Here is a 13,510-nt window from a genome sequence, read left to right on the forward strand (position 1 = left end):
TTGGCTTCACAACGTTTTCAGATTTGAAGAAAATGGCGGAAAAAAGTCAGATGAGAGCGGATACAAATTCATTGCTTTAACTAATTATTACAAATGTTAACAAAATGTTGATAACTGTAATAAAGTAATGACTTTTCAAATAAGTTAAGTTACGTTGGCTGACAATTTGTGTACGGTGACCTAATACATCAAACTTGCCAGGCAGTATATTAACTATCTGCTGTCTAACCACCCAACGTTTATTGGCTTGATTATTCACATCATTCTTAGCTAAGTGGTATAGTCGTTGTGCGTTTCAATAGACTGTTAATTCTGGCTACTCCGACTTCAGAGCGCTCTCAGCAGAATAACTGATGAATTTACAAACACTCAACACAGGTTGAATATGGCCGGTGGGGTCAAAGAGTAATGAAATTGTTGACAGCAGCACAGTTACAGTCACCTAAGCTTTGGATAACACGAAAACAGTCTAATCAGCTCTGCAAGGGGGAGTAAAATGGTCAGAGCGAGAACACGTAGCTAGCCAACGTTAGCCAGTTAGCTTGGGTGCTTGACTGCCGTTGAACGATCAGATCAACCCTGTAAACACTCTGGATTTATGAATGCCCAGAGCACACTCTGGCACCCCAGATTGAATTTACAAACATACCCGAAATCGTAAAATGTTTAGCTAGTAATTTGTTATGCTAACCAGCTAGCAATAGGTTGCATAGCAACGTTATCCGCTTCCGGTAGACAGGCGATGCGCTAGTACTCTCAACTGGAACGATACCGTTTGTTTACATTATACTAAAATGAACAAATAGTATGTAGTATATACTCATTACGTATGGAGTATACAGTATGGGTATTCGAACACAGCTTATTATAATTTTAGCTAGCAACCAGGAAATAGCGTAGCGATGTCTGTGCATTCTGTGAAGTTCACAATCCAGGGCGAATGGTGGCGATAAAGCCTGACTAGTTGGTTTGGCCGTGCCTAAAAAAAAATATCGAGGAAGAAAAAAAACAATATTGTGGTTTCCGGGACGTGACGATCATGGTTTCAGCGTACTTGCGTCCATCCGGTTATCGGTGTCCTGTGCGAATGCTGGAGAGCTATGGCGGCGTGCCGGGGATCCTCGTCGAAATGGTTTTTCACCCGGGAACAGCTTGAAGCCACGCCGTCCCGCCGTACGGGAGTTGAGCCGGATAGAGAGCTTTCTTACCGACAGCAGGCGGCAAACCTCATTCAAGATATGGGCCAGAGACTCAACGTGTATCCTTTTATAAACCATCATCAGACATGTCGAAGGAAGGAGTATAGACATGGTGCTTCGTAGGCCCGTTTCCAAGGGTGCTGTGTCGTGTGTGGGAGCTGGGGACACAGTTAGTAGCCATAGTTTGTAATATCAGGACATTACAAATGTGCCAGTGGTCGCTTTAATGTATTCGGCGTTGTGTAGTAATGGTACAGCCAAATTGACTAGTTAGCAAACATAATCCGTCAACAACATGAAGGCCATCTATCTGGCGCCAACTAGCACGCTGTTAGCCTGGCAGTAAGTTAGCTAGCTAACATTTAGTTTACTAATCTTCCCTGCTGTTAACTAGCTAACGTTGATGTGTTTTTTCGTTTTATTATGAATATCGACATAGCCAATTGACGGCTGCCCAGCATGCCTTTGCCAACGTTAGCAAACCAGCATTGCGTTTTTCTGTCTAGTTAGCGCTAGCTAGTTCCACGGCCCAAACAATGGCAATGCAAGAACCTGCATTATTGCTGGGCTTGTCATTTTCTTTTGCACGGTTACCCTGTTGTGTTATCTACCCAACAACAAATCATGTATTTACTGAAATTACATTTGAACATACTTGAATTCCTTAACCCGTTTTCTCCAGCTCACAACTTACTATAAATACAGCAATTGTTTACATGCATAGATTTTATATGTACCACTCTTTCACCAAATTCCACAGAAATGTAAGTATTTAGTCAGCCTGACTGTATTTTCCTTAAATATGCAACCTGTTTACATAATATATTGCAATTAATTATCTTTTGCTACAGATCATTTCTCCAACCACATTATTCCTAGCTGCAAAAGTTGAAGAGCAACCTCGGAAACTGGAGCATGTCATTAAGGTTTCACATGCTTGTCTAAACCCTCAAGAGGCCCCGCTTGATACGAAGAGTAATGTAAGTCTGGGTACTATGGGTATTGTAGGTTTTGCTATTCTCCCTGTTTTTGTTAATAGCATCAACACCTGCTTTTGTGTAGTTTGAGGTTTGTCACCCGATGTAAGCTGAGTCTGATAGTAGTATGACAGAAGCAATTTGCAGTCTTTGTCAGACGGATGTCTGTCCTGTCTCGGCATGTTCTTGGTGATATTATTCCAAGTAGCAAGACTACATTTAAAACAACTGGCACTAAGAAATAACCCATACTGTTACTTTGGAATAGGGGTATCGATAGACACATTACACATTTCATGTAATGATTGTCTATTGAACTTCAGGCATACCTCCAGCAAGCTCAAGAGCTGGTGATACTTGAAACCATAGTGCTGCAGACTTTAGGTAAGTAATGACTGAGTGAGAGTATAGCGACAACTTGATCTAGTATACAAAGTGTTATGTTTGAATATTCTGTTGGACCATTGCTGTCAGGCATTGATGAATTGCCTCGTGTTCCATTTTTCAGTTATTTAAATTAGGTACAGTGCATTCGGAAAGTATCAGACCCCTTGACTTTTTCCACATTTCGTTACTTTACAACATTTGATTTGGATTTAAATAGCTTTTTTCCCTCAATCTACACACAATAATGACAAAGCAAAAACATATTTTTCTAGACATTTTATCAAATGTAAAATATATATATATACATACAACAAAAAACTTTTGCATAAGTTTTCAGACCCTTTACTCAGTACTTTGTTGAAGCACCAAAGACATTCAGAAACTTGTCCCGAAGCCACTCCTGTGTTGTCTTGGCTGTGTGCTTAAGGTTGTTGTCCTGTTGGAAGGTGAACCTTCACGCTGGTGAGGTCCTGAGCGCTCTGGAGCAGGTTTTCATAAAGGATCTCTGTGCTTTGCACCGTTCATCTTCCCTTCAATCCTGACTTGTCTCCCAATCCCTACTGCTGAAAAACATCCCCACAGCATAATGCTGCCATCATCATGCTTAGGGATGGTGCCAGGTTTCCTCCAGACATGATGCTTGGCATTCAGGCCAATGAGTTCAATCTTGGTTTCATCAGACCAGAGAACCTTGTTTCTCATGGTCTGAGTCTTTAGGTGCCTTTTGGCAAACTCCATGTGGGCTCACATGTGCCCTTTACTGAGTGGCTTCCGTCTGGCCACTACCGTAAAGGCCTGATTGGTGGAGTGCTGCAGAGATGGTTGTCCTTCTGTAAGGTTTTCCCATCTCCACAGAGGAACTCTGGGGCTCTATCTATCACAGTATCGGGTTCTTGGTCACCTCACCAATGCCTTTCTCTCCCGATTGCTTCTATTTGGCTAGGCGGCCAGTTCGAGGAAGAGTCTTGGTTGTTCCAAACTTCTTCCATTTCAGAATGATGGAGGCCACTGTGTTCTTGGACCTTCAATGCTGCAGAAATGTTTTGGTGCCCTTCCCCAGATCTGTGCCTCGACACAATCCTGTCTCGGGACCTCTATGCACAATTCCTTCAACCTTATGGCTTGGTATTTGCTCTTGACATCCACTGTCAACTGTGGGACCTTATATAGACAGGGGTGTGCCTTTCCAAATAATGTCCAATCAATTGAATTTACCACAGGGGGACTCCAATCAAGTTGTGGAAACATCTCAAGGATGATCAATGGAAACATGACGCACCTGAGCTCAATTTAGAGTTTCATAGGAAAGAGTCTCAACTTATGTAATATAGGTATGTCTGTTTTTTTTATTAGTAATACATTTGCTATATTAAAATAATCTTAAACTTGTTTTGCTTAGTCTACACACAATACTCTATAATGACTGTTTTTATTTAATACATTTTAGAAAAAGGCTTTAACGTAACAAAATGTGGGAAAAGTCAAGGGGCGCGAATACTTTCCGAATGCACTGTATGTCACGGTAATGTCAAACAATCCTCAATGCCAATATTCTATTACTGCAGGTCAAAATGGTCTCTTTTGATGAATCTCAGATGTTGGAAACAGCAGTTCCATCCATGTTCCAATTTGTGGTCTCCACAACTACGGAATACTCCAATTATGTTGCCACCATCTGCGGCCATTTTTTGTTATACAACGTCAATATACTCGCCCTTAATCAGATGTAAAGAAAGAGGAACTGCCTTTCATAATCCACATGTAATCCTGACTGTGCTCTTGTGTTGAAGAATAGAGGGGAAGAACCATTGATGGAACATTACTTTGATGCATCGTTGACAAACTGTTACTGTTGAAACTCACCTGTCATGTATTTTGTTCCAGGATTTGAAATAACTATTGAACATCCACACACTGATGTGGTGAAATGTTCCCAGCTAGTGAGAGGTAGAGGCTTCCTTCTTTGGTCTTTCATGCCCTCTAGGTCAGGTCATTACTAGAAGGGATCCAGGTTTTGTCAAATTAATATCAGATTTGACTTTTCGTAGCAGCTTATGAGAACTTAAGCAGCAGGTTAGGAAAATGAACGTAGCATGTTAGGTAAAAGCTGGATCGCTTCTAGCCATGACCCTCTTGTCGTGTGGAAGGATAAATGCTGACATGATTGTGTAACAAATTGTTGTTGACCTTTGCATTTTCACTAAACATGACGTACAGTACATTAAATGTAGACACAACGAAATGAGCAGCACTGCAGATATTGAGATGAGTGAGATGCAAGACTTGGCTCTCACAGCGTCACACAGTATCTGCGTATGCTCACGGGTTGCCTTCACGTTGTTAGAACGTGGTAGCCACGGGACCAAAACAGTGGCGAAGTTGAGCCTCATGCTTCAACAAATTTGTTGTTGCGGAAAAAGGTTAGGGATTTTTTTTGTCGGCTTAAGGATCCTCATTTCGTTAACGTTTAAACATTCACACCCCTAGCATCTGCATCATATCGATGAGTCTACCTTTAAAGCTAACATTTGTCAACTTATAATTACTAACAGAGCACACTGGTCGGCAAAAACCTTAACCCTCTTGTCTCTTTCACTTACAGCAAGCAAGGATCTGGCACAGACTTCCTATTTCATGGCTACCAACAGGTTGTTATCCTGACACCCCCCCCTGCCTTTTTGTTGCACTGTGACTACTGCACACTATAGCTTCCTGTAAGCAGGGTACCCTTTCTGTGTCCAACGGCCCTCTATGCGCCGATGGCTTCTGGGACGCTAGCCCCCTCCACGGGGTGGGGTGGTTGGCGGTACCGGCCCTGGTCGCAGTGCGGTGTATTGTACAAGGGACCAGAGTTGGCACAGTGGGGTTGAATGCCCAATGTGAAGTGTAGTCGTGGGCTTGAACCTCACGGTTGCTCGGTTGCAAAAGCGCATATGTCTAAAAAAAGAGACTTTGGTAGCCTGAATAGCAGCTAAAGTTTACACAGATGTAAACATAACTAGACGTCGTCCTGGTAAGTACTGCAAACCTTTTTTATTTGTTTAAAAATAAATCGCAGTTAACGTTTTCAGTCAGTTAGGCAAATGCTTCATGTAATGAGAGCGAGAGATGTATGTATATACATACACATATATATACACATATGAGAGACAAAAAACAGAAATGGAAGCGCTAATTACAATTTGATGTTAACCCATTTTCGGAGCTACTTAAATGTCATGAATTTGAAGAGAAGAGAAGAATGCATGTTTTAATACACCATTTCATTGTATTGCAAAATATCTGTCCATCATAAGTATTGGTCTTGTTTTTTAAATGTTTACTTACAAACAACCATACCGTTTATATTCTGCACATTATGGCAGAACAAGGTCCTGACCTGAAGGGTTCGTTTTGCCATGATGTCATGTTGGGTTGGGATTTAATATCGCTTTTTAGTTTCCCATAGCCAAAAAAAAAAACCCTCAAAACTAACTACAATGTCTGGACACAGATCTTGATAAATGCTTTTAGTTAGGCCTGGTCATAATTAAGCTGCTGCTAACGCAATCCAGCAATCGTATGAAAAGTATTTTTTTGTTTAAAAAAAAAAAAAAATACAAATATGATCGAGCTAAAGACAACATTGTGTTCCAAAAAGTGCCTGTTCTAAAGAAGGCAGGCTGCATTTGACCCATTAGAACTGGACAGGCTTATGGTGAACAGTAAACAGAATTAAAGAGCTTGACGCTGTGCCGTAGACATCATGGTAATTAGAGGATGAATTGCTTAATGCCTGAACTCTGTGACCAGCCACAGAAAGGCCTTGTTTGGGTCATAAAAATAGATTTCGCCATGGTTACTTGACCGTACCCTGTAGACTAAACAGTGAGGGGAAAAAGTGGAAATGGTACCCAAGTCTTTAGAAATATAATTGACTTGAATGGGAATATATGTTTTAGTGTTCTATGGTTTGGATTCTATTAGGGTTACAGTCACCGTGGTGAATACTTCTTCGATGTTTTTCAGGATTGTGCGGACTAGTCTCAGGCAGTGCAGTGATACGGGAGATAGATTCTACTTTTAATATGCATTATGTCCAGGCATTTAACTTATTGTGGCACACAGTTACCATCCAGCTTTTACCATGGTATTTCAAATGGAAGACTAGCTCTCTGGCCCTTTTTTTTATCGTTCAAGGTTCAATATTGTAGCGTAATCTATTTCTTCATAACTTGAGTTGTAAAGAACTTGAGTCAACTTGGATTACAGTTGACTAGAAGACATTTCCGTGTGTTTCTCACCACAACCAGTTAGTGTAAATGAGTGGCTCTTTTGAATTTACTGCAAGCTGATTTTCTACGGGACCATAAAATGTTGACCCAGTGTTATTTATTGGCGGTGGATTTCTTTAATGAATGGTGAAATTGGGTCACATTCCCACCAAAAAACCTACTAGTCTTTATTTGAATTTGAAGTTATTGCTATATCTGCAGCTCCTTTTGGTAACCACTAGGATGGTAGCCACAACGTGAAACTGACTCCTGATCTATTCTGCATGGCAGTAATTGTTATTTTGTTAAGTGTGCAACTGTGTCAACGATAACATTTATTTTGCAATGCTTCTTCTGTTCTCAATACTGTGTGTACTATGGTTTACCTCGGCCTAAAGCGCCTGTGACTTATCATGTTTGCCCCCCTCTTCTCTTCCCTCTTCTCCATGTGACCTGTCGTTGCGCTCCGGCCTCTCCTTGCGCAGCCTCCACCTCACCACGTTCTGCCTGCAGCACAAGCCCACAGTCATTGCCTGCGTCTGCATCCACCTGGCCTGTAAATGGTCCAACTGGGAGATCCCCGTCTCCACTGACGGGAAACACTGGTGGGAGTACGTGGACAACTCTGTCACGCTGGAGCTTCTCGATGGTGACTCTTAGATTATAGTTCATTAGTTCACGCTTGTAGTTGGAAAGACATGCAGAATGCTTAGTTACAATGTTTTAGTTTGGGAGAATTGTTTTGTTTTCGTCAATGAGAAATGTGTGGGTGTATGTTATTGCCGTTTTATATTAGGTGTTAAAACCAAGTGTCCTGTCCTTCAGAACTGACACACGACTTCCTTCAGATTCTGGAGAAGACGCCGAGCAGGTTGAAGAGGATACGGAACTGGAGGGTAAGCAGAAGTTATTCTCCGTTGAATCATCATCATTAATACCTCTCACTGACTCTGATTTGTAGATTGTCCTTGGTGTCTGCTGATTTTTATTTCAGTGTAGTTTCATGCTCTTCACTACCTCGTCATCATTCTCTCTTCTCCCCCATGCCAGGCCACACAAGCTGCCAAGAAGCCCAAGGGAGATGGATCTCAGGCGAACGACCCCTACCCAGGACCCTCCCTGGTCCACGAACATTCCCTGGGAGACAGCATCCCTGGGGTCTCCAACTCAGCCTTCTCCAAAGCCGCCTCCTCGTTCCCTGTCCCACTGCCGGGTCACGCCAGTGGACCCCTCTCCCTGGACTCCATCGCCTCCATGCAGGGCAGCTCCTACACCTTCACCGCCCCCAGCGACTGGCCCCAGGACATGGGGGGTCGCTCTGAGGGAGGAGGCTATTCCCTCAAAACAGATACGCTAGGCCTCCAGCAGGGGGCTTCACTGTCTCTGCAGCACGGCTCTCTGAACCCACACAGACCAGATAAGACCGTGGAGTTCAACCCTATTAAACATGAACACAAGGCTGTAGCGGGGGGGGGGAAGCAGCAACAGCAGCCCCCGCCTGCCCAGAAAATGTCCCTGGACAAGTACAGAGAGAAGCACGCTGCCGAGCTGGCGGTGCAGCAGAAACGCAAACAGACAGAGCAGCAGGCTATGGAGCCTGAGGGCAGGGATGCCTATATACCCTCTGTCCAGTCAGACCACAGGAAACACATGCAGCCCCACTCTAACCCAGGGAGCAGCAGCAGCGGCACCACTTCATCTCCTCTTAAAATGAAGCTGGCCGTTTTAGGCCAAGACAGGCTCCCCTCTGACAAACGGGACAAGGGGGGCTCACTCAAACTCCGCCTCCCAGTTCCTTCTCAGGGGGGCGTGGCCAGCAAAGAGGAGCTGAAGATGAAAATCAAGGTGTCCTCTGAGCGCCACAGCTCTTCTGATGAGGGTGGGCCCAAAAGCAAACATTCCAGCCCGCTGGTGAGCAAGGAGAAGCATCGGGACCAGTCTGCCCACCGCCACCACAAGCAGCACGGACACTCTCAGCTCCACGCAGCACAGCACAGCGGCAATGGCCGGGGGGGCCTTGAGGGGCCAGCAGGTGTCGGGCCGGCCCTCCTCCGGAGCCCCCTGGGGCTAGGGAGCGTTGAGGGGTTGGCGGGCCCGGCCCTTGCTTCTGTTTCCAGTTCCTCCCGCAAGAGGGCACACCCCAACGTTGCCGGCCACAACCACCACTCCTCCAAAACGAGCAAAAGCTCCAAGGGCGGCGCAGGTAGTTCCTCTCATTGTTCCTCTGTTCAGCTGCAGTCACAGTGTGTGTCGTCTCACAGCTCTGGTTTTAACCTTCCCTTCCCCCTCCTCCCCCTGTCACATACCAGGTGGGCTACGGACATCTCAGCACCCTAGTGAAACTGGACAAGAAGCCAGTGGAGAGCCGCGGCCCTGAGGTCGCCGGCTGGGGTACTGCCAGCACCAAACAGACACTTTTGACATGCTCCCATTTCCTGTTAAGTGCCCAAGGAATAAACTCATGAACCCTTTATAGCAAGGCAATGGAAGGTAAAGCAAAAAAATATAAAGCAAAGTGTAGGACAAAAATATAATTATTATGCTTCCCGATCATCTGATCTCTTGGCAGTGCTGGTATAGTCCTGCCTGTTTCTGTATCTGTAACTGCTGCTTAGTCCTTAGTCCATATTCTCTGGATGGGTCTTGAAATGTGGACGTGAGTTAAGGGGTCATCCTAGTTTAAATGTTGAAAAAAGGTGTGTGTACATATATGTATGTATATATATATGTATATGTACTGAAAAGGCATGAAAGATGCAATTTATTTTCTTTTAAATAATTAAATTTCCACAACTAATCCAGTGAGAAAACAAGGCAAGCGGTCCTCTTGTGACTGGAGGGCTTGTCAGTCGGTAGTAGAGAAGGAAGGCCGGGCACGCCAAACATGGCCGCCAATGGAAGCTGGATTTTTATTTTATTTTTTTGAACAAGTTTTTTTAATACTCAATACTGTATCGATGATCCGCATGTTTCTATCATCAAAGGGATAAAGCAGAATGCAGACTGCTGTTTACAGAAAGTGGAGATAAATGTACATACATTTTTGTATGTTTAAAAAGCTATACCATAAATACTCAGGTTTGGAGCTGCTTGTAAGTATAAGATGTGTATATATATATTATATATGATGGAGAAAGACTATTGTAACTTGATGTAGGAGTCCTGTCATTGGTGATTCTGACTGCAGCGTTCCACTGTTGTGCTTAGAGCCTGTACTACGCATGGCTGCCGGTAGAGTGCACTCGACCTTCGACCTTTCCATCCCTTTGTAGGGTCTGGATTTCCTCCAGTGCAGACCCTACAAACAGTACCAACCACCTGGCATGTTGTCAGAGGCCATGCAATTTGTACAACTATTTTTTTGGGGGACCTCCAAGATGATCTAAAGCTGGATGCCAAAGGCTGTGCCTCGCAACAAAAACAAACTAAGGACTGAGGACAGTAATACTAGTGCTATAGTTTACATGCCTAACCTTTGCTGTGAAGTGCATTTACATAAAATGGTTGCTTGGCTTGACCCTGTAGCCGGTAGATGCAAAGCTGTAAATCAGTAATGGTAAATAATGTAGGATTGTTAATGTTCAGTGACGTGGCAGAAAAGTCGCCTGGTTATTGGGCTTAACGGTCCGTCAGTGTTGCTGATACAGTACGGCGGCTCGTGTGCCGTCTGCTTCTCAACGGGTCAGTTTCCTACTGGATATGGCAGATATCGTTCTCAATTGTGGACGCAAACGAAGAACTGTTCTTTGACCGGTTAGTTCTTATTTCAGTGTGCAGACAGTTGGTATTGAGGCCAAGATGCTATGTTCCATCAGTACTTATACTCTTGGGCACAGACGGTGGTTTTGATAACAAGAAGGCAAGTGCAAATCTTGACAACTAGTTTTATTATTTTATTTAAGTTCTACAAATAAATCCTAAGGTTGACACTACCTTAACTTGACCTATGTTGTATGATTGATTGGTGTGTTATATGAAGAGAATGGAAGCAAAATGTTATACAAATGCCCTATTTGTATCCTCTGCACGATCTTGTTCCAAGGGTGATAAAGGTGTCAAGCAATACATTTGAAAAGGAATTTAAATACGGTATATTATGCGAATTTGACAGATTTACACTGCCGTTCAAAAGTTGGGGGTCACTTAATGTCTTTGGTTTTGTATTAACATCAAATTGATCATAAACTCAGTGTAGACATTTAATGCTGGAAATGGCAGATTTTTTAAATGGAATATCTACATAGTCCCATTATAAGAAACCACCTCCTGTGTTCCAATTGCACATTGTAAGCTAATCCAAGTTTATAATTTTTAAAGCCTTTTGCAATTATGTTACCACAGCTTAAAACTGTCTTTCTTTAGACTAGTTGAGTATCTGCATTTGTGGTTTCGATTACAGGCTCAAAATGGCCAGAAACAAAGACCTTTCTTCTGAAACACGTCCGTCTATTCTTGTCCTGAGAAATGAAGGTTATTCCATGCAATAAATGGAAGATCTCGTACAACACTGTGTACTGCCCCCTTCAAGGAACAGCGCAAACTGGCTTAAACCAGGATAGAAAGAGTGGGAGGCCCCGGTGCACAACTGAGCAAGAGAACAAGTGCGCCTCCGGGATGCCTAGAAGGCCAGCATCCCTGAGTCGCCTCTTCACTGTTGATGTTGAGACTGGTGTTTTGTGGGTACTATTTAATGAAGCTGCCAGTTGAGGACTAGTGAGGCATGTGTTTCTCAAACTAGACACTAATGTACTTGTCCTCTTGCTCAATTGTGCACCGGGGCCTCGCACTCTTTCTATTCTGGTTAGGGCCAGTTTGTGCTGTTCTGTGAAGGGAGTAGTACACAGCGTTGTACGAGATCTTCAGTTTCTTTGCAATTTCTCGCATGGAATAACCTTCATTTCTCAGAACAAGAATAGACTGACGAGTTTCAGAAGAAAGGACTTTGTTTCTGGCCATTTTGAGCCTGGGATCGAAACCCACAAATGCTGATGCTCCACTAGTCTAAAGAAGGCCAGTTTTACTTCTTTATTCAGCAAGTTTTCATATGTGCTAACATAATTGCTGAATGGTTTTCTAATGATCAATTAGCGAAAAGGCTAACACACCGTGGCCATTGGAACACAGGAGTGATGGTTGCTGATAATGGGCCTCTACACCTATGTAGATAGATATTCCATAAAAAAATCTGCCATTTCCAGCTACAATAGTAATATACATTAAATATCTACACGTTATTTCTGATCAATTTGATATTTTAATGGACAAACAGGACATTTGAAAGGGGCCCTAAACAACTTCTGAAAGGTGGTGTGTGTGTATATACATTCTTTATAGGTGTTACAGGTTTTCACTTCTTGATGAACTCAGGAAATAGGGCCCAACAGCGTTGTGTAGGTTCTAAACAAATATGACATCCGTGGGAAAGAAAGGGTGGCCCAATAGGTGTTCAGCAGATGGCCGCTGTTTCTGGTCACTGCAAAGAGGACCGAATGTTATTCAACCTGGCTGCAAGTTATTATGATTTACTGACTGGGTCAGATGTCACATTTACCTTTGTTTGACTTACATCGGTTACGCTAGAGGTTGACGTTAAGTTATAGAAATTTGTATCCACACTTGGTTTGTTTTACTTTAGTCTTTAGTCAGTGTAGATTTCAATCTCTGTTTACCCAGAGACTACATTCAAGGTAAGGAAACAGTTATTTGGTTGAACTATTCCTTTAAAATGATTGTATTTAACATTTTGCTTGTAAGTACAGAACCATAAATCAACTCATCTGGTCAGACAGACAAAGTCCTTGGTGTCCTCTGTTGACCCCGTCAGGCATTGGGCCTCACACAGATTTAGAACAATGCAAGGAGAACACTGACACCCAGTTTGTCGAATTTCTGTCTTGCTAGTGTAACAGTTTAGCTTCCGTCCCTCTCCTCGCCCCTACCTGGACTCGAACCAGGGACCCTCTGCACACATCGACAACAGTTACTCTCGAAGCATCATTACCCATCGCGCCACAAAAGCCGCGGCCCTTGCAGGGCAAGGGGAACAACTACTTCAAGGTCTCAGCAAGTGACGTCACCAATTGAAACGCTACTGGCGCGCACCCCGCTAACTAGCTAGCCATTTCACATCGGTTACGCTAGAGCTGCCCTGGTCAACTGTAAGTGCTGTTATTGTGAAGTGGAAAGGAACAATGATGACTCAGCTGCGAAGTGGTAGAACACAATCTCACAGAACGGGACCGCTGAGTGCTGTAGCGCGTGTGTAAAAATGGTCTCTTCGGTTGTGACTCTGCCTCTGGAAGCAACATCAGCAGAATAACTTCGTCGTGAGCTTCATGAAATGGGTTTCCATGGCCGAGCAGCTGCACACAAGCCTAAGGTCACCATGCGCAAGACCAAGCGTTGGCTGGAGTGGTGTTAAGCTCGCCGCCATTGGATTCTGGGGCAGTGAAAACACGTTCTCTGGAGTGATGAATCACACTTCATCTGGCAGTCCCACGGACAAATCTGGGTTTGGCGGATGCCAGGAGAACGCTACCTGCCCCAATGCATAGTGCCAACTTAAAGTTTGGTGTAGGAGGAATAATGGTCTGGGGCTGTTTTTAATGGTTCGGGCTAGGCCCCTTCGTTCCAGTGTAGGAAAATCTTAATATTACAGCATACAATGACATTCTAGATGTTTCTGTGCTTCCAA

At 43.7% G+C, this 13,510-nt stretch overlaps 1 protein-coding gene across 1 annotated transcript; it reads left to right on the top strand.

Annotated features, from left to right (window-relative positions):
* The first annotated feature begins 1,045 nt into the window (after nucleotides 1-1,045).
* Nucleotides 1,046-10,759, top strand: LOC115121738 (cyclin-T2-like). Its single transcript, XM_029650871.2, has 10 exons — nucleotides 1,046-1,258; nucleotides 1,882-1,963; nucleotides 2,051-2,179; nucleotides 2,500-2,560; nucleotides 4,448-4,510; nucleotides 5,166-5,211; nucleotides 7,302-7,465; nucleotides 7,642-7,712; nucleotides 7,867-9,019; nucleotides 9,126-10,759. Exons 1-10 carry the CDS (start codon nucleotides 1,101-1,103, stop codon nucleotides 9,191-9,193), a joined length of 1,995 nt encoding a protein of 664 aa, XP_029506731.1. The 5' UTR covers nucleotides 1,046-1,100; the 3' UTR covers nucleotides 9,194-10,759.
* The last annotated feature ends 2,751 nt before the right edge of the window (nucleotides 10,760-13,510 follow it).

Source organism: Oncorhynchus nerka, linkage group LG1 (assembly GCF_034236695.1).
Source record: "Oncorhynchus nerka isolate Pitt River linkage group LG1, Oner_Uvic_2.0, whole genome shotgun sequence".
Lineage (NCBI taxonomy): Eukaryota > Metazoa > Chordata > Actinopteri > Salmoniformes > Salmonidae > Oncorhynchus > Oncorhynchus nerka.

Bases quoted from the DNA above. Each gene is read 5' to 3' on its own strand.
- LOC115121738 (XM_029650871.2), top strand. From the start codon at position 1,101: ATGGCGGCGTGCCGGGGATCCTCGTCGAAATGGTTTTTCACCCGGGAA. The intron at 5,212-7,301 runs GTTGTTATCCTG...CTCCTTGCGCAG, and splicing joins TATTTCATGGCTACCAACAG to CCTCCACCTCACCACGTTCT. The intron at 9,020-9,125 runs GTAGTTCCTCTC...GTCACATACCAG, and splicing joins AAGCTCCAAGGGCGGCGCAG to GTGGGCTACGGACATCTCAG.